Source organism: Pungitius pungitius, chromosome 17, assembly GCF_949316345.1.
Source record: "Pungitius pungitius chromosome 17, fPunPun2.1, whole genome shotgun sequence".
Classification (NCBI taxonomy): domain Eukaryota; kingdom Metazoa; phylum Chordata; class Actinopteri; order Perciformes; family Gasterosteidae; genus Pungitius; species Pungitius pungitius.
In genome coordinates this window covers 17,556,973-17,583,528 of record NC_084916.1, presented here as the reverse complement: position 1 = coordinate 17,583,528, position 26,556 = coordinate 17,556,973, and the positions used below count along the sequence as shown (strand labels likewise).

The following is a 26,556-nucleotide window of genomic DNA, read 5'->3' as shown; positions in this document are numbered from 1 at the left end:
ATATAAAGTCGCCCGGTCACTTGGATCACCAGAAGCTTCTGACCAGCAGCTGAACACAACAGAGAAAAGAGAGGGACGAAGGGAGGTGAGTGTCTTTATTATTATTTTGTTGTTATAATGTTTCTTTTTTTAAATTATTTTTAAAAATGTCTATTCTATATTGTACATGTGAAAAAACATATTCCATTGTATTATAAAAACACAGGACATAGAACACAACTTTTTCTTTCACTTATCATTTGATCATAAAAGAATTATTTATAAAAATATAGGATAAAAAAACACATTTTAAGGCTATCATTATTTGTTTTATTTAATTATCTGAAACAAGATCAAGAAAATCTTTTTTGACAAATACTTTATCTAAAATTGTTATGATATGATGGTAAATTATTTTCATTATCAGATAAGTATTTTTCCATTCCTTTTATTAAGATTTAATTATTTGATATTTAATTTTTTATTTTGAATTTATTTTAAAATTGTATTTGGTTTCTCTCTGCTGTAAATGTGTTGTTAAATGTTCTGTTTTCTTGAATATTGGTAAGTGATTATTTTGTGTAAAGCTTTGAATGATTAATCAAAAATGAAAAGCATGTATTTTGAAATAAATGCACACGATCAGAGATCAAAGATGACACTTTGTGGTTCGCAGAGAAATGTATTCTGCGTGGCTATTGGTGGTTGTGACGGTGATGGGCGTCGCCAGAGGAGACGTCAGTCAGTGCTGGGAACATCTAAGCTGTCAGGACGTCAACTCCGAGACGAGCATCATGGTAACACACACACACACACACACACACACACACACACACACACACACACACACACACACACACACACACACACACACACACACTCACAAGTTGTTTTTGACAAGACTTTTGACCTTTGATGGGTGAGTAAACCTGTGTAACCTGAGTTTTGGATCCCCCCTCCTCCCTTTGTTTCCAACACCTGCACACCTCCTCTCCGTCCTCTCCTCCTGCAGGAGTGCATCGCGCTGTGCCGCTCCGACCTCACCGCCGAGGTGCCAGTCATCCCGGGTGCGGCCCACCTCCAGGCTCCTCCTCCATCAGAGGCTCCGCCTATCCTCTCTCTTCTATCCTCCTCCTCCTTCCCTGCCTCCCCCCAGGCCAAGCGCTCCTACTCCATGGAGCACTTCCGCTGGGGGAAGCCCGTTGGGCGCAAGCGCCGCCCGGTCAAAGTGTACACCCCCAACGGCGTGGAGGAGGAGTCAGCCGAGCTGTTCCCCCCCGAGGAGATGAGGAGGCGCGAGCTGGCCGGGAAGTTGCTGATGGAGGAGGAGAAGGTGCAGCAGCAGCAGCAGCAGGAGGAGGAGGAGGAGGAGAAGAAGAAGCAGCTCCCAGGTGACCACCACGAGAAGAAGGACGGCACCTACAAGATGAAGCACTTCCGCTGGAGCGGCCCGCCGGCCAGCAAGCGCTACGGCGGCTTCATGAGGAGCTGGGAGGAGCGCGACCAGATGCCGCTGCTCACGCTCTTCAAGAACGTCATCAACAAGGACGGACAGCAGTGAGGGGGAGGAGGAGGAGGAGCAGACAGCACGGCCCACGAGTTCATCACATCAGAAAAAAACAAATATCACGATGTTTCTCACCAAATTACCTCGATACCTCGGCGATATATATATATATATATATAAATATATGGATGAATAAATGGGAACAGCTGACCCAATACAAGATGCAGTTTGTTATTCCCCCTGCTGTTATTCCAGTAATGAAGCATTGAATAACTGTTTAAATCGCACAATTTCAGACAACACTAGAATGTCTCCGAAGGTGAAAGATATCTAGTTTGAAAACACGTTTTCACAAATGAGACACTTATGCTGAAATATACAATATTTGACTTAATCATGGATTCACCTGTCAGAATAATTGCAGTAGTTTGGGTTAAATGTTCATACAGTAAAGGTGACCATCTTTAACTCCTCAAAAGCCTGAATCCTGAAAATTCCTTCAGTTAGAACAGTTTAAATTATATAATTTTTGCTCTCTGCTCACTTTGAAAATTAAATACGACTCAGTTTCAAACCTCTTAGAGAGGTTTTAGAAAGGGACAGTTGCTTTACTTTAACACCAAAGTGTCTTCTAAAGCGCTGAAACGTATCTTCTGTGACTCCTCCCACAGGAGAGAAAGAGGGTTCTTATATATATATTCATTCATGTAAATAAATGTAAATGACATCAAAACATAAAGATATTTGCAAGCAAAAGACTCCAAAAATGTATTTTTATCTATCAATCAACAACCAGAGGGCAGCACTACACAGACATTACAGGTGGGATCAGTACTAGAAATAACTTTTTTTATTGTGTCACAAAATAAGAAAAATCCGTAAAATGCTTCGTGTCTGGATTTGAATGAATCTGCGTTTTGCTGCAGCTGCAGTTTTTTGTGTTGGTAAAAAAAACTAGAAAAAATTTAGACTAAAGTTTAAGTTTCTCTGTTATGCTCAAGTATTTACAAAGAGAAATACATTGTGATATTTATTAATATCCAAAAGAGTTAAAAATAAGGTAAGCTCACGCTGAGACAAAGTGGATTTAACAGATATCCTGGGATCATTTCAGGAAGGAGCCGGACACAGGGAGCACTTTACAGGGTTTTTTAATTGAATTTTTGAAGTGTAAACAGACGTAAGTGTGAATAATACTTAATTGCTTTCAGACTAAATGCATTCAATCACCACATTTTTCAAACTCCACAAACTGTAAAAAACGGTATATTTGCAGAATATTTTTCATATGTTAACACACTGCTTTCAAAACTGATAAAAGCACATTCATATCAGAATGATGAGAAATTTCAAAGATTTATGCAGTAATTATTCTGAAATATAGAAAATCTTAGGAGAAAGTCAAAGAATCATCAGTCCAAGCTAATTGCAATTTCAGCTGAAAGCCGACCAGCTTTAGTCTCATCACCATGTTTCAGTAGAAGGTGAAGCTTGGAACTGATTTTGTTTGGAAATATGGATGACAGAAGAGCAGTGATATGAGGGAGAGCGTGTGGAGGACAATGGAGAGGAAGACCAAGAGCGGTGATATCTGAGGTAATACACTAAATGTTGTGAACAGGGTCTCACTGTGAGAGTCTGAGGCTGCAGCCAAATCTGCACCATTCTGCACCAAAGGTACACATTTTATTCAGCGAAAAGACAGGTGAGATGATCCATGTTACAGTACAATACATAGTCTAAACTTTGAAAACCTATAACAATACAGTAATTGTTGTCTTTTACTGTAGGATCCAACAGTTGCCCTAAAGGGGAAAGAGAGGCTGAAACTTTTCAAATGTGCTGGAAAACTTGCATTATGCTTTAGTGCAGTCAATAGATTAAAATGGGATATTCTGCATTAATTATTGTTCATGTGAAAATTCATTCAAACATTCTATAAAAGTTCATCATTGATGTAATGCTCCGTGTTGCTAGTGTTCTTTAGGTCAGTATGTTATGAGTGACATGTTTACTGAATGAGAATCTGATGCCAGTGATCAGTGGAACGAGCTCATTTTGAGTGTTTTGTTGGTCTGAGTGAGTTTTGTAGGTTTGATTCACTGTTTTGGCCAAAATTAATCTTGGTAATGCAGACTGTGTGAAGAGGTTTGAAAGCGTGGTTTCATCATTGAACAATGCTTCTTAGCAATAGAGAAAAACTGTAACACAACAAGTCTGATAAGAAAGTCTTTATTGATTAAGTGAAGTAAGAACATGACTGCATACAAAATGTATTGGAAACCAGTATCAGACTGAACCAGTATCAGACTTAACCAGTATCAGTATGAACCAGTACCAGACTGAACCAGTACCAGAGCCCCAGTGGCTCAGCTCACTGGGAACACTGGTCTCTCCTCAGCGTCTCTGAGAGCTTAGGCTGGGAGCCCTGGGTGGCCTCACAGGTCACAGAGCCCACCTTGGCCCACTGGTCTGCAGGGAGCCTCAGGGTGCTGCTCCAGCTGTAGAGGGCGCCCCCCCCCAGCACCCCGGGGCTCCTGCTCTCCTCCCAGCTGCTGCTGCTGCCGTCCACCTTCCAGGCCAGACTCCAGTCGGAGGGGAAGCCCTTGTTGGCCAGGCACACCAGCGTGGCCGTCCCCCGCTGCAGCTCCTCCCTGGAGGGGGGCAGCACCGTCAGGGTGGGACGGACATCACCTAGGAGACACAACCATCAGCTGTCAATCAAACACCAGAGACTGGGCTGGTTCAGTCCTTTGAGGAGTCTCTGCCAGATGTTTCTTCTGCTCCAGCAGTCACTCACTCACACCATGTTTCACTTCCCTTCAAGAAGCCTCTCATGCACATCAGCACAGAGAGGATCCTCAGACAGGAGGACACCAAACCAGAGAAGAAGCGTCCAGATGTGGACAAATGGTCAAACTGTCCAGAAACGTTTGTCTAAAATAAGGACTTTAAACGTGAATAAGTAGAGAAAATAAACCGAGAGCCATCAAACGTTCTTCATGTGGATTTCAGTCAAGATTAGAAAACTTCATGAAAGTGGTTTTAAAGTTCAAGACCGAATGAAGTCGATCGTTAACTCGTCCATAAACATTTTCATTAGGAAGAAACAAAAAGCAAAATCCATCGATATTTTGTGCTTAAATGAAAAAAACAGATTATTTTTTAAACGCTTCCAACTCAATAGAAAATCTGACTTTACAACATTTCATTTAGTATTTATGTCACAGAAACTTACTTCCCAGAAGCTCAGACTGAGAAACACCAAATGAACAGAAGTAAAACATTGTAAAAGACGTATAAAACAGGGTTGAGGTGCAGGTCCTTCTACCCTTTGAGTCACATGTTAGGACGACTTACTAAGCTGCTGTGAGCTGCTCAGCATTGAGCCTCCGTACTAAAAGCTCTCAGACTGAGACACACTGAACTAAAGCTTCAAGCCAAACATGAACTTTACCATCAACGTTTAACACACTCGTCCTCTCTCTAGTTCACACTTTGACTTTCATACAAACACGGAAGGGAAGTTTGTCTCTAAATGCAAAGAATCTCTCTGAAAAACATACATTAATATATTATAGTAATCTATATCCTTTTCCTGTTGAATATGAATGAAAATATGATACATTATAGTCAGAAATAAGGAGATTATTAAAGGTTTGACTTACTTCCAACGCTCAGTCTGGTTCCTCCACCAAACGTGTACCACAGTGACACAAAGGCATTGAAATACCGTACAAAAACCTCTCAGAGTAGAGAGACACGGCTCAGTGACAGACACACAAACACACAACACACATTCAGTGTGTACAACACCTCGAGCCTTTAAACCCATCAACACAAAATACATGTGTATTAAACCGGTTATTAGTTCAATGTTAGACATCTGTGATCAATATTCATGTAACATTTAAATGTTTATTTTTGTCTTTTTAGTCAAACAAATGAATGATTAAGACATTCCTAAATAAAAACTCTGTGATGAATCGTTCCAAATAAAAATAAATGTTATAATTCATTTTTTATTGAACACCATAAGGACAATTTTTCATATTTTTTCTCACTTTGCTTTTTTCACATCATAGTGAATTTTTGGGATTTCATAAATGATTCCAGATGAAAAGTTTTCCATCAAACTGCATCAAAGACTCGTTAAGGAGCACTGACACATTCCTGATCAATGCAGTGATCAGCTGATCCATCCATTGATCATCAGCGTCATCACAGCATTTCCATAGAGAGCCACTTTGCATCAGCAGCACCACGCTCCAGTGCTCTGGGAGAGCTTATAGTCCTGAGAGTTGGACCCTGGAGGACAGCTGTCCTTCATCCCAGCAGAAGACACAGAGATCCTCCTCATCACAAACATGACTTTGATCTGCGTCCTCGTCTGGACTCTCCTCTGCTTCACAGGTAAAGTCCAGAGGACCAAAGTCCTCTCCTCTGTGGACGTCTGTCCCTCTAAAATGAAGGAGACACCACCATGACGCTGCTCTATGTATTTGTCTCTGTGTCCTCAGAGTCCAGAGGCCAGGTCACAGTGACTCAGCCTGGAACAGTGAGCTCTGCTGCTGGAGGCTCCGTCTCCATCTCATGTAGAACCAATCAGAATGTTTATAACAATAATTATTTAGCCTGGTACCAACAGAAAGACGGAGGAGCTCCTAAACTGCTGATTTATCGTGCTACCAGTCGAGCATCAGGGATTCAAAGTCGTTTTACAGGCAGTGGATCAGGCTCTTCCTTCACTCTGAGCATCACTGGACTCACGGCTGAAGATGCAGCAGTTTACTACTGTCAGAGTTTTCATGTAATCAACAGTCAGTGGGTGTTCACACAGTGAAAAAGAGTCGTACAAAAACCTCCCTCAGTCAGAAGGAACAGAAAGTGAACTGACTGAAGAGACTGACGCACTTCACTAGAGACACACACACACACACACACACACACACACACACACACACACACACAATGTACAAGTTCATCAAGAACTTGTAGTGTTTCACTATTATTACCTTAACCAATAATACAAATTAATTTCCAAGAGTTTAATGACAAAAATGGATCTTTATGGAATTCAAATCATTCTTTCCACCATATGTTCACATCCCTTTTAAAGCCTTTTGTTTTAATCTGATTCACCAAAGGTTGATGAAAAGCAAACCCTAAAACCAGACTATTTCCTTCCTGTAGCTGCATGTTCATGACGGACAAACAAAAACACATTATCTCTCTAATATCCATGAACAACTTAACAATTACATTCACATTAACAATTCCTTCTTCACTTAGAAAACAGTAAACAAAGAATTCACAAATCATCTGTTGATGAATGAGACTCTTCATTCCAGTAGAAAGGACACGTCTCAGAGACAAACAGTCAACTTAGAAGCTTTTTGGATCGGCGCTTAGCCAGAGAGCTAACGTTACGTTAGCATGACATCAAAGTAAAGAACAGCGAGTCAACATCATTGTAAAGTTTCATTGGGTACAAGACTAGCACGCTGTCAGTCACACCACGGAAACACACATCAAGAGAGAGATGTTGACAAAGAGACGAGGAGGTAGCTGGTGAAGGACGTGAGGGATCATCAATGAGAGCAGGAGGCTCAGAGGGGCAGCGCTACTCACTCCTTCCACTTTGAGGGCTGCATTGAGGTCACGAAGAACACAGTTTCATGAGTATTCAACCAATATATCAAAGAACAAGATACATAGTTATGAATGAAGAAGATAGTGAGATTTATTTAACACAATAAACAGAGAATCATCATGAAAGTTCAATGAGGAAAACAGACTTTTATTGTCCAGTTCAATGAATAATCTCATGTCATCTCGTCTCTCAGATTATTCAAGGTGCAGATTAGAGACGATCTGGAGGAATAAGTATGAACAGGTTGCATTAGTACATCTGTCTTTGGGTTGGTACAGAACGAGATGTTAGCCTCATGCTATGTGTTGTGAGCTGTGAAAGGACTCGTCATCGTTCATGTGTCTCTGCAGGCGGTGGCTGTTCTTGTTTCTGTCTCATACTCAGACCACGACTGAAAGAACCTGTGTGAGTGAAACACAGATGTTTCTCATTCTGCTTCATTACTGGAATGTCTACTTATTGGAAGAGATGTTCTCTGTTACTGTGTTAAATCAATGAAACAACCACCAACACACAAAAGACTGAATGCACAGAGAGGAGCTTGTGGTTTTAATGAATAAATCTTCAAAACAATGTTCTTTACTCATCATGCTTTTAATGCTTTAATGTGAAGCCTTTTAAATGGCCTTGTTGAAATGTGCTTCAAACAAATGAACTTGCCTTTAAGAATACTATTATGATATAAAATGGTGAGATTATCCTACTTCACTATTCTGATTTATTTAAAACTTCTACAACTTTTCATTTTTACAGATAATGATGTCATCTGGAAATCTGATGTAAAGTGTTAGAATACTTTGATATATCTGTGTCACATTCATTTAAATCATTCTTTTCAAAGAATTTATTCCAAAATATTCCAATATATATATATATATATATATATATATATAATTTTTCTAATAATTGTTTACAGAAGAATCAGTTGTTTTTAGATTTATTGGAACTAGAGAGAGAGAAAGAAACATTTGTTTACTTGCAATAATGTACTTAATGACAATGAATTTGATGAAAAGGTATTTATTGTGTTGAAATAATGAAAATCCAAAGAACTTAATGAATGAAACAGAAACTTTAACACTGAGTGAAATGAACAAAAATTATAAAGAGTTAGAGGCAAACTGAACCAGTATCACACTGAACAAGTATCAAAATGAACCAGTATCAGACTGAACCAGTATCAGACTGAACCAGTATCAGTATGAACCACTAGCAGAGCCCCAGTGGCTCAGCTCACTGGGAACACTGGTCTCTCCTCAGCGTCTCTGAGAGCTTAGGCTGGGAGCCCTGGGTGGCCTCACAGGTCACAGAGCCCACCTTGGCCCACTGGTCTGCAGGGAGCCTCAGGGTGCTGCTCCAGCTGTAGAGGGCGCCCCCCCCCAGCACCCCGGGGCTCCTGCTCTCCTCCCAGCTGCTGCTGCTGCCGTCCACCTTCCAGGCCAGACTCCAGTCGGAGGGGAAGCCCTTGTTGGCCAGGCACACCAGCGTGGCCGTCCCCCGCTGCAGCTCCTCCCTGGAGGGGGGCAGCACCGTCAGGGTGGGACGGACATCACCTAGGAGACACAACCATCAGCTGTCAATCAAACACCAGACACTGGGCTGATTCAGTCCTCTGAGGAGTCTCTGCCAGATGTTTCTTCTGCTCCAGCAGTCACTCACTCACACCATGTTTCACTTCCCTTCAAGAAGCCTCTCATGCACATCAGCACAGAGAGGGTCCTCAGACAGGAGGACACCAAACCAGAGAAGAAGCGTCCAGATGTGGACAAATGGTCAAACTGTCCAGAAACGTTTGTCTAAAATAAGGACTTCAAACGTGAATAAGTAGAGAAAATAAACCGAGAGCCATCAAACTTTCTTCATGTGGATTTCAGTCAAGATTAGAAAACTCTATGAAAGTGGTTTTAAAGTTCAAGACCGAATGAAGTCGATCGTTAACTCGTCCATAAACATTTTTTTTTGGAAGAAACAAAAAAACAAAATCCATATATTTTTTGTGCTTAAATAAAGAAACACCATTTTTAAACATCTCAAACTCAATTGAAAATCTGACTTTACAACATTTCATTTAGTATTTATGTCACAGAAACTTACTTCCCAGAAGCTCAGACTGAGAAACACCAAATGAACAGAAGTAAAACATTGTAAAAGACGTATAAAACAGGGTTGAGGTGCAGGTCCTTCTACCCTTTGAGTCACATGTTAGGACGACTTACTAAGCTGCTGTGAGCTGCTCAGCATTGAGCCTCCGTACTAAAAGCTCTCAGACTGAGACACACTGAACTAAAGCTTCAAGCCAAACATGAACTTTACCATCAACGTTTAACACACTCGTCCTTCTCTAGTTCACACTTTGACTTTCATACAAACACGGAAGGGAAGTTTGTCTCTAAATGCAAAGAATCTCTCTGAAAAACATACATTAATATATTATAGTAATCTATATCCTTTTCCTGTTGAATATAAATGAAAATATGATACATTGTAGTCAGAAATAAGGAGATTATTAAAGGTTTGACTTACTTCCAACGCTCAGTCTGGTTCCTCCACCAAACGTGTACCACAGTGACACAAAGGCATTGAACCACCGTACAAAAACCTCTCAGAGTAGAGAGACACGGCTCAGTGACAGACACACAAACACACAACACACAATCAGTGTGTACAACACCTCGAGCCTTTAAACCCATCAACGCAAAATAAAATACTAAATGCAAAAAATATTATGAGTTATTTTTAAATTAAACACTATAGAATTGAGAATAAAAAAATGTTCTAATTTTTTCTCACTGTGCTTTTTTGACATCATAGTGAATTTTGGGGATTTCATAAATGATTCCAGATGAAAAGTTTTCCATCAAACTGCTCAAAAAGACTCGTTAAGGAGCACTGACACATTCCTGATCAATGCAGTGATCAGCTGATCGATCCATTGATCATCAGCGTCATCACAGCATTTCCATAGAGAGACACTTTGCATCAGCAGCACCACGCTCCAGTGCTCTGGGAGAGCTTATAGTCCTGAGAGTTGGACCCTGGAGGACAGCTGTCCTTCATCCCAGCAGAAGACACAGAGATCCTCCTCATCACAAACATGACTTTGATCTGCGTCCTCGTCTGGACTCTCCTCTGCTTCACAGGTAAAGTCCAGAGGACCAAAGTTCTCTCCTCTGTGGACGTCTGTCCCTCTGAAATGAAGGAGACACCACCATGACGCTGCTTTATGTCTTTGTCTCCGTGTCCTCAGAGTCCAGAGGCCAGGTCACAGTGACTCAGCCTGGAGCAGTGAGCTCTGCTGCTGGAGGCTCCGTCTCCATCTCATGTAGAACCAATCAGAATGTTTATGGCAATGATCGTTTAGCCTGGTACCAACAGAAAGACGGAGGAGCTCCTAAACTGCTGATTTATCGTGCTACCACTCGAGCATCAGGGATTCAAAGTCGTTTTACAGGCAGTGGATCAGGCTCTTCCTTCAGTCTGAGCATCACTGGACTCACGGCTGAAGATGCAGCAGTTTACTACTGTCAGAGTGCTCACTACATCAACAGTCAGTCGGTGTTCACACAGTGAAAAAGAGTCGTACAAAAACCTCCCTCAGTCAGAAGGAACAGAAAGTGAACTGACTGAAGAGACTGATGCACTTCACTGGAGACACACACACACACACACACACACACACACACACACACACACACACTGTAGAGATTGATCAGGAGCTTTTAGTGTTTCACTATTATTACCTTAATCAATAATGAACAATAATGAACACTCATCTCAATGACCAAAAAGGATCTTTAATAAATTCAAATGACTCTTACCAACATATCTTTACTTTTTAATCACACAATTCCCTAGAAATGATTATAACTTAGTGTATGTTGGAAAATAAATAACATTTTCCCTCAATAATACCTAAACAACCCCAAAAATACATCAACATTAATGATTTTCTTATTTACACCCTCTTCCCAAATAAATGGTTGTTTATTGAGACTCTTCGTTCCAGTAGAAAGGACACGTCTCAGGGGCAGCGCTACTCACTCCTTCCACTTTGAGGGCTCCATTGAGGTCACAAAGAACACAGTTTCATGAGTATTCAACCAATACGCCAAAGAACAAGATATAGTTATGAATGAAGAAGATAGTGAGATTTATTTACCACATCAAACAGAATCATCATGAAAGTTCAATGAGGAAAACAGACTTATCGTCCAGTTCAATGAATAATCTCATTTCTGTCACGGGAGTGGAGGTGCAGGCGGAAGCAGGCAGGACTCAGGCGCAGGATCTTCAAACGAAGTGCTCGTTATTTCAAAACCAAACCAAAAACCGAAACCGACGTGCTCTAACCACGGGAGACATTTGACAATGACGCGACAGGGGACAACAGGCACACGGGGCTTAAATACACGAGGGAGGTGCAGGTGATTGGACACAGGTGGAAACACTCAGGCAATCACGGGACCACAAGGAACATGAAACTTCAAACTAAAACAGGGAAAGAGACCAAACCGTGACAATGTCATCTCGTCTCTCAGATTATTCAAGGTGCAGATTAGAGACGATCTGGAGGAATAAGTATGAACAGGTTGCATTAGTACATCTGTCTTTGGGTTGGTACAGAACGAGATGTTAGCCTCATGCTATGTGTTGTGAGCTGTGAAAGGACTCGTCATCGTTCATGTGTCTCTGCAGGCGGTGGCTGTTCTTGTTTCTGTCTCATACTCAGATCACGACTGAAAGAACTTGTGTGAGTGAAACACAGATGTTTCTCATTCTGCTTCATTACTGGAATGTCTACTTATTGGAAGAGATGTTCTCTGTTACTGTGTTTCATCAATGAAACAACCACCAACACACAAAAGACTGAATGCACAGAGAGGTTTAGGCACGAGGTGATTACCTGAAGGCAGCGTTCAATAGGTACGTAGACTGGAAAGAACATGTAGGGAGGGAAGAGAGTTATGAATGATACTCTAAAAGAGACCGAACCAACCGGCACAGAGAGAATTCAATTCAATTCATTTCATTTTTTACAGCCCAAAATCGCAAATTACAAATTTGCCTCAGAGGGCTTTACAGTTTGTACACATGCAACATCCTCTGTCCCGAAATCCTCACATCGACACAGGAAAAACTCCCCAAAATATGAAAAAAAAACAAAATATGAAGAGGACATGATGGAACACACAATTAAATGAGGGACACAACCACCAAGAAGCTCATAGCCACAAAGTGTGAAAACAAAAAAGCTGAGTTTGTGAAATAAAACAGGAAATATTAACTGAAAAACTGGAGATGAGAAGAAAATAACCTCAGAGGAGACTTGTACGAGACACGTGAACCATGAAGAAATGTTATTTTACGAAATAAAACCAGGCTGCAGATCCAGGTTAGAAACTTCTCTCTATGAATGTTTCATTATTCAGTGATAATTGTGTTTGTGGAAACTTTAATAAAAGCTCAAAATGTTCTTTGGAGAGCTGAAGAAGAGCGTTCTTTTCTTGGTCATGTTAACGTGTTTCCTCAGAAGTTACATCAGACATGATTTGAATAGTGAAACCTGGTCATGTGACGAGGACTCACTGGCTCCGTGTGTTTGCATACGTTTGCTTCCTCTCTGCTCCCTCGCCTTAAGAGAGATGATCAGTGGAGGTCCAGGCCTCACAGACACTTGCACGCCTGCAGCACAATGATGATGTCACTGAGTCTACTGCTGACCGGCCTGGGGCTCCTTGTTCAGGGTGAGACTCTCTTCTGGAGGCTTTGCTTCTCCACGGTGATGTTCTGCTGTGATGGAGAACCAGTGGAACAAGCAGCGTGGACCTTCTCCATCTGTTCCCGTGTTGAAGAAATGAGACTCTTCTTTTTGGGTGGTGATCATCTTCCTCCAAACTGGATTTGTGTCAATAACCCTTCTGCTCTTCTTCATGTTCTCCAGGTTCATCAGGAGACATCCTGCTGACTCAGTCTCCTGGAGCTCAGTCTGTTGTTCCAGGACAGACTGTCTCCATCAGGTGTAAAGCCAGTTCTAGTGTTAGTAACTACCTTCACTGGTACCAGCAGAAATCAGGAGAATCTCCCAAACTTCTGATTTATTCCACCTCAACTCGTCAGTCTGGGATCTCAGATCGTTTCAGTGGAAGTGGATCTGGAAGTGACTTCACTCTGACCATCAGAGGAGTTCTGGCTGAAGATGCAGGAGATTATTATTGTCAGCAGGGTTACAGCTCCCCGTTCACACAGTGAAACAACGTCGTACAAAAACCTCCTCAGCTGGAGAGGAACTGATCCACTCAACAGCTGCACAGGAACACAGACACTTTACGTTTGAGTGACACTTAACCTTCCTCTTGTGATGCAGTCGGCACCGACCCGTTTTAGGTTTTAAATGCATTAAGAACCACACACATTTGACCAGGGCCGGAGTGGAGCCACTTCTCAGCCCGGGAATTTCAGGTCCAAGACCGCCCTACTGTTTCCATGTAATGTAATGTAATGTTCAACAAATAATGTAAAGGTTAAATTATAATCAAAAAGCATTTGAAACGTACCCCATTCTTCAACAAAGAGGCATTTTGAACCAATGTTTAAAGTTCAACGCACAGCACAGTTTACTGAACAGCACCAACAGCATCTACAGCATCAGCAGTGCACTGGTTTCAGCCACTTTATCTATAACTGTGTCATATACATTAAGTAATCTTAATTCATTTTGTCTTCTCTGTTATCCTGGCCTCTTCTTCCGGTCCATCCTTCCTGACGCGTATCGTTGCAGTCGGGCCGGCCCAGCTATCAGTGGCGTATCTGGGAAAACCTTTTGGAAAAGACGAGCTATGGACCCAACCAGCTCCATTTGGGAGGGGAGAACATCCTCGCAGTAGCCGACTAAAAGAGAAGATGGACTAACGTGATAAATGGCAAAATATAAAACTCTCAATGGGCCCAGAAGTGAAGAGGCCCATTTAAAAAAAAAAAAACGTTGGGGGGTGGATGTCTGTTGCCTGAAAATGTCAACATGCTTGTCTGTTGGAAGAGCTGCTGAAAGCAAAGAAGTAGGAGAGTTACCTTTTATTGGTAACCTCACTGTTACGCTTCATTGCTTCTGAAATCAGAGGCCTGACTACTTTGTTCACAGCAAACTTGAAAAAAATAAAATATTAAGCCATGTTTTAACTGCACTACAGGATGAGTCCTTGTTTACCTGAAATGTGCACCTTATAATTTCACACTGCCCTCTTTGGTAATGTTGTTTTTCAGTCAAATAAAACATTTGCATAAAGCGACCCAATCCACTTTTCCATGTTAATAAGAGCATTTAAATGGAAACAAAATTATGGAAAAAAATGACATAAAAGCGATCAATCGTTTGACAGTCCTAATTAAAATCAATATGTTCATGGATAAGGAAGCCTTACAAGGTAACCATCACATGAGAAAAAAATTAGATAATAGATATTTGTTATTAGTTCATTTTACAGCTGATTTAAGACATGGTTAACAACCTACCTGTCAAAATAAGAGATGGTAACAGAAAGAAAACACAAGATACATTAATTTTTATAATTAATCTCAGGAAATACTATTTAAACTAGAAGAAGTAATAACAGCTATCTAATTGAATAAGGTAAAAGATACGTTAATTGACACAATCACTAGGTATTCATCCCCGAAATACAATATTTACCTCTATATGTGTTTAAGTATCATTTTTTCATAGGTTATAGGATTGATTGATATAAAATTCAAATGGTTCATTTTCCAACACACTTGATTGGATTGTTAGTGTTTAATGATCTGGCAAATCTAGTAAAACACTTGAGTTATGTTTCATTTGGATCTGACTGCTTTTAGCGATAAATTGCTTTGTAAAACAAGCAATTCTTTTTGCACCATGAACTGAAACGAGTCCGTCGACACAAGACGCAAACGCAAAGGCAGACGCACAAGCATGTTCCAGCCTTTAGAGTCTGGGTGAGACTCTCTGGCTCAACACGACACTGGTTTGAATCCTATTTGAAGAACCACAAGCACTTTGTGTCTGTAGATAATTACACATCACAGTGGATTAAAACGCATGTGGTGTTCCCCAGGGTTCCATCCTGGGGCCTCTCCTGTTTAACAGCCACATGCTTCCACCTGCTCAGATTATGGTGAGAAACAAGTGTGTAATCATGTTTATGCAGATGACACACACATTTACTTTGATCCCTATTGTCACCTGAAGAAAATATCAAGGAATAGAGACAACAAACTTACAGATATCTGCATGTCGGCTGAGACTCTCGGTAACTTCAAGTAAAGAACGAAGACGTCTCTGTGTTTTCCAGCGTCTAATTAAACCAGACTCAGTGGTGTTGATCTATTTCCTGCCTTTCTGCATATTTTGACTGTATTCTACTGTTTTATGTCTGCATTTTTAGCTTATTGTTTCAATGAATGAATCTTCAAAACTATGTCCTTTACTCATGATGCTTTTGATGCTTTAATGTGAAGCCTTTTAAATTTGCCTTGTTGAAATATGCTTTATACAAATAAACATGCCCTCATCTATATCTATAAGAATATAATAATGTACCATGATAACGCTGTCCTAGTTTATTATATTTCCAATTTAGTTAAAACTTTGTAATTGAATTAAGACTATTGTGACTTTTTGGACAGACCTCATTTGTGATACTGATAAATCAAAACCTTTTTTCTTGGTGCTGAGTTAGAAAATGTTGCCCTGTCCTGCTGAAGAATTCAAGTCAGAGACAGCCTGGCAGGATGGGGGTTCCTGTCTGGACTTGATTTAAGAGTCGGGACCCGCACGGACAAACAGAGGTTTCTCTGCGTGTATTGATAAGGGGATCGGTTTCTGTTCTGTCTAAGAATTCAAGGTCAGCGGGTCAACCAGCAGATGTGTAAGATAAGGCGGGAGGCCCACACCACACTTCATACAACACTCATACTTTTTTCATTGTTTACGTTAGGCAAGGTGGTCTGGACATTGGATGTGACCGGATCCTTAGAGGCGGGGGGAGAAGGTTCATCCCCTACGCCAGCTTGGGGCCAATAGAAATCTTTTCTTTGTCTTTCGGGTTATAAAACATGATGTTCTTGCTGATGTTGGTTAGTGTGTTCTTCCGGCCTGCGGGCCGGTAGGATTGCTCCTGCCTTTGCAAATGCAGCGCTTATACTTGACCTGTGATCAGATGAATAAATCTACCAGAACGAGAGAAGTAGTTTGGCTGAATTCTTCCAGACGTCCCCATCCAGGCTTCCCATTTTTGAACACGTGCCTCTCATTTGAAAATACTAACAATACATATACTGTTAATGGGATTGAAACATTTAAAAAATGGTGTTACTGAAAGAATCTTTTATTACAAATAATGATGTAATGTAAGGTTCATAAAATCAGAAATGAAATATAACAATACTTTGATCGTGTCACATTCAGTTAATTTCATTCTTATCAAAGAATGTATTCTAAAATATTTAAAGAAAATCAATAATCTATATTAATATTTTTGTAATTTCCAAATTTATTAAATCTCAAGAGTCAGTTGGGTAACTGTATCTAAATTCATTTGAACTAGAGAGGAACATCTGTTTAGTACAATAACATACTTGACTACAATGGATTTGATGAAAAGTTATTTATTGTGTTAAAATAGTAAAAATCAACAGAACTTTAAGAATGAAACATGAACTTAGACAGTGAGTGATTAAAAGCAAGAAATAAACCAAAAGAGTTACATTCAAACTGAACCAGTACCAGTATGAACCAGTACCAGAGCCCCAGTGGCTCAGCTCACTGGGAACACTGGTCTCTCCTCAGCGTCTCTGAGAGCTTAGGCTGGGAGCCCTGGGTGGCCTCACAGGTCACAGAGCCCACCTTGGCCCACTGGTCTGCAGGGAGCCTCAGGGTGCTGCTCCAGCTGTAGAGGGCGCCCCCCCCCAGCACCCCGGGGCTCCTGCTCTCCTCCCAGCTGCTGCTGCTGCCGTCCACCTTCCAGGCCAGACTCCAGTCGGAGGGGAAGCCCTTGTTGGCCAGGCACACCAGCGTGGCCGTCCCCCGCTGCAGCTCCTCCCTGGAGGGGGGCAGCACCGTCAGGGTGGGACGGACATCACCTAGGAGACACAACCATCAGCTGTCAATCAAACACCAGACACGGGGCTGATTCAGTCCTTTGAGGAGTCTCTGCCAGATGTTTCTTCTGCTCCAGCAGTCACTCACTCACACCATGTTTCACTTCCCTTCAAGAAGCCTCTCATGCACATCAGCACAGAGAGGATCCTCAGACAGGAGGACACCAAACCAGAGAAGAAGCGTCCAGATGTGGACAAATGGTCAAACTGTCCAGAAACGTTTGTCTAAAATAAGGACTTCAAACGTGAATAAGTAGAGAAAATAAACCCGAGAGCCATCAAACATTCTTCATGTGGATTTCAGTCAAGATTAGAAAACTTTATGAAAATGGTTTTGAAGTTCAGGAACGAATGAAGTCGATCGTTAACTCGTCCATAAACATTTTCATTAGGAAGAAACAAAAAGCAAAATCCATCGATATTTTGTGCTTAAATAAAAAAACAGATTATTTTTTAAACGCTTCCAACTCAATAGAAAATCTGACTTTCCAACAATGCATTTAGTATTTATGTCACAGAAACTTACTTCCCAGAAGCTCAGACTGAGAAACACCAAATGAACAGAAGTAAAACATTGTAAAAGACGTATAAAACAGGGTTGAGGTGTTGGTCCTTCTACCCTTTGAGTCACATGTTAGGACGACTTACTAAGCTGCTGTGAGCTGCTCAGCATTGAGCCTCCGTACTAAAAGCTCTCAGACTGAGACACACTGAACTAAAGCTTCAAGCCAAACATGAACTTTACCATCAACGTTTAACACACTCGTCCTCTCTCTAGTTCACACTTTGACTTTCATACAAACACGGAAGGGAAGTTTGTCTCTTAATGCAAAAAATCTCTCTGAAAAACATACATTAATATATTATAGTAATCTATATCCTTTTCCTGTTGAATATGAATGAAAATATGATACATTATAGTCAGAAATAAGGAGATTATTAAAGGTTTGACTTACTTCCAACGCTCAGTCTGGTTCCTCCACCAAACGTGATCCACAGTGACACAAAGGCATTGAACCACCGTACAAAAACCTCTCAGAGTAGAGAGACACGGCTCAGTGACAGACACACAAACACACAACACACATTCAGTGTGTACAACACCTCGAGCCTTTAAACCCATCAACACAAAATAAAATACCAAATGCAAAAAATATTATGAGTTATTTTTAAATTAAACACTATAGAATTGAGAATAAAAAAATGTTCTAATTTTTTCTCACTGTGCTTTTTTCACATCATAGTGAATTTTTGGGATTTCATAAATGATTCCAGATGAAAAGTTTTCCATCAAACTGCTCAAAAAGACTCGTTAAGGAGCACTGACACATTCCTGATCAATGCAGTGATCAGCTGATCCATCCATTGATCATCAGCGTCATCACAGCATTTCCATAGAGAGCCACTTTGCATCAGCAGCACCACGCTCCAGTGCTCTGGGAGAGCTTATAGTCCTGAGAGTTGGACCCTGGAGGACAGCTGTCTTTCATCCCAGCAGAAGACACAGAGATCCTCCTCATCACAAACATGACTTTGATCTGCGTCCTCGTCTGGACTCTCCTCTGCTTCACAGGTAAAGTCCAGAGGACCAAAGTCCTCTCCTCTGTGGACATCCGTCCCTCTGAAATGAAGGAGACACCACCATGACGCTGCTCTATGTCTTTGTCTCCGTGTCCTCAGAGTCCAGAGGCCAGGTCACAGTGACTCAGCCTGGAGCAGTGAGCTCTGCTGCTGGAGGCTCCGTCTCCATCTCATGTAGAACCAGTCAGAATGTTAATAACAATAATTATTTAGCCTGGTACCAACAGAAAGACGAAGGAGCTCCTAAACTGCTGATTTATCGTGCTACCAGTCGAGAATCAGGGATTCAAAGTCGTTTTACAGGCAGTGGATCAGGCTCTTCCTTCAGTCTGAGCATCACTGGACTCACGGCTGAAGATGCTGCAGTTTACTACTGTCAGAGTTATCACCACATCAACAGTCAGGATGTGTTCACACAGTGAAAAAGAGTCGTACAAAAACCTCCCTCAGTCAGAAGGAACAGAAAGTGAACTGACTGAAGAGACTGATGCACTTCACTGGAGACACACACACACACACACACACACACACACAAACAAACACACAATGTACAGGTTCATCAAGAACTTTAAGTGTTTCACTATTATTACCTTATTATCAATTTTATTTTATTTTTACACAAATTCCCTAGAAATGAATATAACTTGAGTCTATGTTTGACAATAAGTAACATTTCCCTCATTAATACCTAAACAATTCAACAAATACATTAAGATGAATGATTTCTTATTTACAACCTCTTCACAAATGAACTGTTGTTGATTGAGACTCTTCATTCCAGTAGAAAGGACACGTCTCAGAGACAAACAGTCAACTTAGAAGCTTTTTGGATCGGCGCTTAGCCAGAGAGCTAACGTTATGTTAGCATGACATCAAAGAACAAGATACAGAGTTATGAATGAAGAAGATAGTGAGATTTATTTACCACATTAAACAGAATCATCATGAAAGTTCAATGAGGAAAACAGACTTTTATTGTCCAGTTCAATGAATAATCTCATGTCATCTCGTCTCTCAGATTATTCAAGGTGCAGATTAGAGACGATCTGGAGTAATAGGTATGAACAGGTTGCATTAGTACATCTGTCTTTGGGTTGGTACAGAACGAGATGTTAGCCTCATGCTATGTGTTGTGAGCTGTGAAAGGACTCGTCATCGTTCATGTGTCTCTGCAGGCGGTGGCTGTTCTCGTTTCTGTCTCATACTCAGATCACGACTGAAAGAACCTGTGTGAGTGAAACACAGATGTTTCTCATTCTGCTTCATTACTGGAATGTCTACTTATTGGAAGAGATGTTCTCTGTTACTGTGTTTAATCAATGAAACAACCACCAACACACAAAAGACTGAATGCACAGAGAGGTTTAGGCACGAGGTGATTACCTGAAGGCAGCGTTCAATAGGTACGTAGACTGGAAAGAACATGTAGGGAGGGAAGAGAGTTATGAATGATACTCTGAAAGAGACCGAAGCTGAAGAAGAGCGTTCTTTTCATGGTCATGTTAACATGTTTCCTCAGAAGTTACATCAGACATGATTTGAATAGTGAAACCTGGTCATGTGACGAGGACTCACTGGCTCCGTGTGTTTGCATACGTTTGCTTCCTCTCTGCTCCCTCGCCTTAAGAGAGATGATCAGTGGAGGTCCAGGCCTCACAGACACTGGTACTGGAGCACAATGATGATTTCACTGAGTCTACTGCTGACCGGCCTGGGGCTCCTTGTTCAGGGTGAGACTCTCTTCTGGAGGCTTTGCTTCTCCACGGTGATGTTCTGCTGTGATGGAGAACCAGTGGAACAAGCAGCGTGGACCTTCACCATCTGTTCTCCGTGTTGAAGAAATGAGATTCTGCTACTTGGGTGTTGAGGATCTTTCTCCAAACTGGATTTGTTTCAATAACCCTTCTGCTCTTCTTCATGTTCTCCAGGTTCATCAGGAGACATCCTGCTGACTCAGTCTCCTGGAGCTCAGTCTGTTGTTCCAGGACAGACTGTCTCCATCAGGTGTAAAGCCAGTTCTAGTGTTAGTAACTACCTTCACTGGTACCTGCAGAAATCAGGAGAATCTCCCAAACTTCTGATTTATTACGCTTCAAATCGTCAGTCTGGGATCTCAGATCGTTTCAGTGGAAGTGGATCTGGAAGTGACTTCACTCTGACCATCAGAGGAGTTCTGGCTGAAGATGCAGGAGATTATTATTGTCAGCAGGGTTACAGCTCCCCGTTCACACAGTGAAACAACGTCGTACAAAAACCTCCTCAGCTGGAGAGGAACTGATCCACTCAACAGCTGCACAGGAACACAGACACTTTACGTTTGAGTGACACTTAACCTTCCTCTTATGATGCAGTCGGCACCGACCCGTTTTCGGTTTTAAATGCATTAAGAACCACATTCATTTGTTCATTGTATCAAGGCTTCTTGACTTTGTCAGGAATCTCTATTTCAACGAAATAAAACATTATTTTCACTCCATTATAAAATGCTTTGGTTGAAATCATGACCTTTGTGTTGTTAAGGTCGGCTTCGACCCAGTTATAATAATTAGAGCCCAAACTGAAATCATAAGTGCTCTGTCAGCCAACTCACTGACAGCCGTCTACTCTCCCGATCATGTGAGCTTTAGGGGATTCTCCTGTTGCCTTGTTGTCCAGTACACCTGCACATAAACATAACAAAGACGACCACGTGAGGTCGATTAAGTGTAGAGGTGGTGGTTTGCAGGGTCACCAACTGACAAAGAAAAGAGCCAGAGGCCACACCAAAAATATTAAAACCAATATGTTCATGGATAAGAAAGCCTAACAGGGAAACCAGGAGATGGGAAATTGGTTAATGGATGAATGTTGTTAGTGTATTTTACAGCTGATTTATGACATGGTCAAAAACTGACCCGTTAAAATAAGAAATGGTAACAGAAAGAAAACACAAGAGAACGGTACATTGTTTAAAATGATTAATGTCAGGAAATACGATTTAAACAAGAATGAGTAATAACAGCTATCTAGTTGAATTAGGGAAATTATATGTTAATAAAGCAATAAGGTACGAGAGGTTGTACTTTATTTCCTTAAAAAATGAGTGCCCTTAACTCATTTTTGTTTTATTGTTGACCAGACTAAAGGACACTTAGTAAAGAACACTTCCTGCTACGGAAAGTTATGAAACTTTTCACTTATTATTATTAAACTCAGTACTAATTACATAGGTTGCCTGAACTCAGTTATTTTCAGTATTAACAACTTAAAAGTAATAAGCAACTTTACTTATAAATTTTGTGCCAATCGGTTTCCTGACTCTTTTCAAGTAAAGTCAACTTATTACATTTTACAACAGCATTGTGTCCCACACCATCTCATTCATTCACATTGCTCATGGTGTCCACTTTAATTTTCCCGTTGTGAAAACGATCATTTGTGGAATTTCCCAAGTTTTTTTCTGTGATCACCACAGAGCTCAAAGCTGAAATGTCAACTAACGGTTGCACAAAATCTAACGTGTTACTTTGAGTCCGCATTGATATGGAACGACGGGGTCAATGTGAACACAAACTGTACATTATGGCTGAATAATGCCCCCGCCCTCCCCCCCGCACACTAAAGTTATGTTTTATTTGGAGCTCACTGCTTTTATTACAGTCTTAGTATAACTCAAGATAAACAGTGACACATTACTAGATGCACTAAGAGTCTGGGGGAGACTCTCTGGTTTGAATCCTTCGTGAAAAACCACAAGCCCTTTGTGTCTGTAGATATTTACACATCACAGTGGATTAAAACACATGTGGTGTTCCCCAGGGTTCCATCCTGGGGCCTCTCCTGTTCAACAGCTTCATGCTTCCACCTGCTCAGATTATGGCAAGAAACAGAGTGTGTAATCATATGTATGCAGACGACACACACATTTACTTTGATCCCTATTGTCACCTGAATAATATATCAAGAATTAGAGGACTCATTGTCACAAGGGGCGTGTGTAGGCAGAGGCAGAACTCAGATGTAGAGTTCATGTAATGAAGTCATGTAATGTAATTTAATGTAATAACAAACTCCCAGATATCTGCTGGTCTGCTGAGACTCTCAGTGATTTCAATAGGACCGAAGACGTCTCTGTTGACTGCAGCGTTTTATTGAAACGAACTTGATGTTTTAATGCTTTAATGTGAAGCATTTAGATTGCATTGTTGAAATGTGCTTTGTACAAATAAACTTGCCTTTAAGAATTCTTTTATGATATAAAATGCTAAAGATATCCTACTTCACTATTCTGATTTATTTAAAACTTCTACAACTTTTAATTTTTACAGATAATGATGTCATCTGGAAATATGATATAAAGTGTTATAATACTTTGATATATCTGGGTCACATTCATTTAAATTAATTCTTATCAAATAATTTATTCCAAAATATTTTAATAAAATAAAATATATATTAATATTTTTGTAATTACTTAAACATTTCCAATAATTATTAAATCTCAAGAATCAGTTGATTTAGTTCAATTGTTTTTAGATTTATTGGAACTAGAGAGAGAAAGAGAGAGAGAAAGATTTGTTTACTTGCAAAAACATACTTGATGACAATGAATTTGATGAAAAGGTATTTATTGTGTTGAAATAATGAAAATCAAAAGAACTTAATGAATGAAACAGGAACTTAAACAGTGAGTGAAATGAACAAAATATAAAGAGTTACAGGCAAACTGAACAAGTATCAAATCTGAACCAGTATCAGGGTGAACCAGTATCAGTATGAACCAGTACCAGTATGAACCAGTACCAGAGCCCCAGTGGCTCAGCTCACTGGGAACACTGGTCTCTCCTCAGCGTCTCTGAGAGCTTAGGCTGGGAGCCCTGGGTGGCCTCACAGGTCACAGAGCCCACCTTGGCCCACTGGTCTGCAGGGAGCCTCAGGGTGCTGCTCCAGCTGTAGAGGGCGCCCCCCCCCAGCACCCCGGGGCTCCTGCTCTCCTCCCAGCTGCTGCTGCTGCCGTCCACCTTCCAGGCCAGACTCCAGTCGGAGGGGAAGCCCTTGTTGGCCAGGCACACCAGCGTGGCCGTCCCCCGCTGCAGCTCCTCCCTGGAGGGGGGCAGCACCGTCAAGGTGGGACGGACATCACCTAGGAGACACAACCATCAGCTGTCAATCAAACACCAGACACGGGGCTGATTCAGTCCTCTGAGGAGTCTCTGCCAGATGTTTCTTCTGCTCCAGCAGTCACTCACTCACACCATGTTTCACTTCCCTTCAAGAAGCCTCTCATGCACATCAGCACAGAGAGGGTCCTCAGACAGGAGGACACCAAACCAGAGAAGAAGCGTCCAGATGTGGACAAATGGTCAAACTGTCCAGAAACGTTTGTCTAAAATAAGGACTTTAAACGTGAATAAGTAGAGAAAATAAACCGAGAGCCATCAAACTTTCTTCATGTGGATTTCAGTCAAGATTAGAAAACTCTATGAAAATGGTTTTAAAGTTCAAGACCGAATGAAGTCGATCGTTAACTCGTCCCTAAACATTTTCATTAGGAAGAAACAAAAAGCAAAATCCATCGATATTTTGTGCTTAAATAAAAAAACAGATTATTTTTTAAACGCTTCCAACTCAATAGAAAATCTGACTTTCCAACAATGCATTTAGTATTTATGTCACAGAAACTTACTTCCCAGAAGCTCAGACTGAGAAACACCAAATGAACAGAAGTAAAACATTGTAAAAGACGTATAAAACAGGGTTGAGGTGCAGGTCCTTCTACCCTTTGAGTCACATGTTAGGATGACTTACTAAGCTGCTGTGAGCTGCTCAGCATTGAGCCTCCGTACTAAAAGCTCTCAGACTGAGACACACTGAACTAAAGCTTCAAGCCAAACATGAACTTTACCATCAACGTTTAACACACTCGTCCTCTCTCTAGTTCACACTTTGACTTTCATACAAACACAGAAGGGAGGCAAAATCTCTCTGAAAAACATACATTCATATATTATAGTAATCTATATCCTTTTCCTGTTGAATATAAATGAAAATATGATAAATTGTAGTCAGAAATAAGGAGATTATTAAAGGTTTGACTTACTTCCAACGCTCAGTCTGGTTCCTCCACCAAACGTGTACCACAGTGACACAAAGGCATTGAACCACCGTACAAAAACCTCTCAGAGTAGAGAGACACGGCTCAGTGACAGACACACAAACACACAACACACATTCAGTGTGTACAACACCTCGAGCTTTTAAACCCATCAACACAAAATACATGTGTATTAAACCGGTTATTAGTTCAATGTTAGACATCTGTGATCAATATTCATGTAACATTTAAATGTTTATTTTTGTCTTTTTAGTGAAACAAATGAATGATTAAGACATTCCTAAATAAAAACTCTGTGATGAATCGTTCCAAATAAAAATAAATGTTATAATTCATTTTTTATTGAACACCATAAGAACAATTTTTCATATTTTTTCTCACTTTGCTTTTTTGACATCATAGTGATTTTTGGGATTTCATAAATGATTCCAGATGAAAAATGTTCCATCAATCTGCATCAAAGACTCGTTAAGGAGCACTGACACATTCCTGATCAATGCAGTGATCAGCTGATCGATCCACTGATCATCAGCGTCATCACAGCATTTCCATAGAGAGCCACTTTGCATCAGCAGCACCACGCTCCAGTGCTCTGGGAGAGCTTATAGTCCTGAGAGTTGGACCCTGGAGGACAGCTGTCCTTCATCCCAGCAGAAGACACAGAGATCCTCCTCATCACAAACATGACTTTGATCTGCGTCCTCATCTGGACTCTCCTCTGCTTCACAGGTAAAGTCCAGAGGACCAAAGTCCTCTCCTCTGTGGACATCCGTCCCTCTGAAATGAAGGAGACACCACCATGACGCTGCTTTATGTCTTTGTCTCCGTGTCCTCAGAGTCCAGAGGCCAGGTCACAGTGACTCAGCCTGGAGCAGTGAGCTCTGCTGCTGGAGGCTCCGTCTCCATCTCATGTAGAACCAGTCAGAATGTTTATGGCAATGATCGTTTAGCCTGGTACCAACAGAAAGACGGAGGAGCTCCTAAACTGCTGATTTATCGTGCTACCAGTCGAGCATCAGGGATTCAAAGTCGTTTTACAGGCAGTGGATCAGGCTCTTCCTTCAGTCTGAGCATCACTGGACTCACGGCTGAAGATGCAGCAGTTTACTACTGTCAGAGTTTTCATGTAATCAACAGTCAGTATGTGTTCACACAGTGAAAAAGAGTCGTACAAAAACCTCCCTCAGTCAGAAGGAACAGAAAGTGAACTGACTGAAGAGACTGATGCACTTCACTGGAGACACACACACACACACACACACACAAACACACACACACACACACACACACACACACACACACAATGTACAGGTTCATCAAGAACTTTAAGTGTTTCACTATTATTACCTTATTATCAATTTTATTTTATTTTTACACAAATTCCCTAGAAATGAATATAACATTTCCCTCATTAATACCTAAACAATTCAACAAATACATTAAGATGAATGATTTCTTATTTACAACCTCTTCACAAATGAACTGTTGTTGATTGAGACTCTTCATTCCAGTAGAAAGGACACGTCTCAGAGACAAACAGTCAACTTAGAAGCTTTTTGGATCGGCGCTTAGCCAGAGAGCTAACGTTACGTTAGCATGACATCA

The 26,556-nt window shown here is 41.0% G+C and overlaps 1 protein-coding gene and 6 gene segments (V, D, J or C); 4 read left to right on the top strand and 3 right to left on the bottom strand.

The window, feature by feature from the left end:
• Positions 1 to 17: 17 nt before the first annotated feature.
• On the top strand, positions 18 to 2,242 carry LOC119219029 (pro-opiomelanocortin-like). The gene is made up of 3 exons (XM_062558549.1): positions 18 to 85; positions 656 to 776; positions 992 to 2,242. The coding sequence occupies exons 2-3, from the start codon at positions 660 to 662 to the stop codon at positions 1,538 to 1,540; spliced, it is 666 nt and encodes a 221-aa protein (XP_062414533.1). The 5' UTR covers positions 18 to 85; positions 656 to 659; the 3' UTR covers positions 1,541 to 2,242.
• A 1,588-nt stretch (positions 2,243 to 3,830) lies between these two features.
• On the bottom strand, positions 3,831 to 6,244 carry LOC119219542 (Ig kappa-b4 chain C region-like). The segment is given in 3 exon segments: positions 3,831 to 4,180; positions 5,155 to 5,230; positions 6,209 to 6,244. Coding segments are annotated over 3 exon segments (432 nt in total).
• A 1,905-nt stretch (positions 6,245 to 8,149) lies between these two features.
• On the bottom strand, positions 8,150 to 9,945 carry LOC119219544 (Ig kappa-b4 chain C region-like). The segment is given in 3 exon segments: positions 8,150 to 8,692; positions 9,663 to 9,740; positions 9,930 to 9,945. Coding segments are annotated over 3 exon segments (414 nt in total).
• Positions 9,946 to 10,172: 227 nt separating this feature from the next.
• LOC134107128 (Ig kappa chain V region 3381-like) lies at positions 10,173 to 10,724 on the top strand. The segment is given in 2 exon segments: positions 10,173 to 10,279; positions 10,387 to 10,724. Coding segments are annotated over 2 exon segments (369 nt in total).
• Positions 10,725 to 12,802: 2,078 nt separating this feature from the next.
• LOC119219050 (Ig kappa chain V region 3381-like) lies at positions 12,803 to 13,540 on the top strand. The segment is given in 2 exon segments: positions 12,803 to 12,883; positions 13,081 to 13,540. Coding segments are annotated over 2 exon segments (360 nt in total).
• A 3,256-nt stretch (positions 13,541 to 16,796) lies between these two features.
• LOC134107165 (Ig kappa-b4 chain C region-like) lies at positions 16,797 to 25,348 on the bottom strand. The segment is given in 3 exon segments: positions 16,797 to 17,258; positions 24,937 to 25,014; positions 25,333 to 25,348. Coding segments are annotated over 3 exon segments (414 nt in total).
• Positions 18,762 to 19,311, top strand: LOC134107126 (Ig kappa chain V region 3381-like). The segment is given in 2 exon segments: positions 18,762 to 18,849; positions 18,957 to 19,311. Coding segments are annotated over 2 exon segments (369 nt in total).
• Positions 25,349 to 26,556: the final 1,208 nt, after the last annotated feature.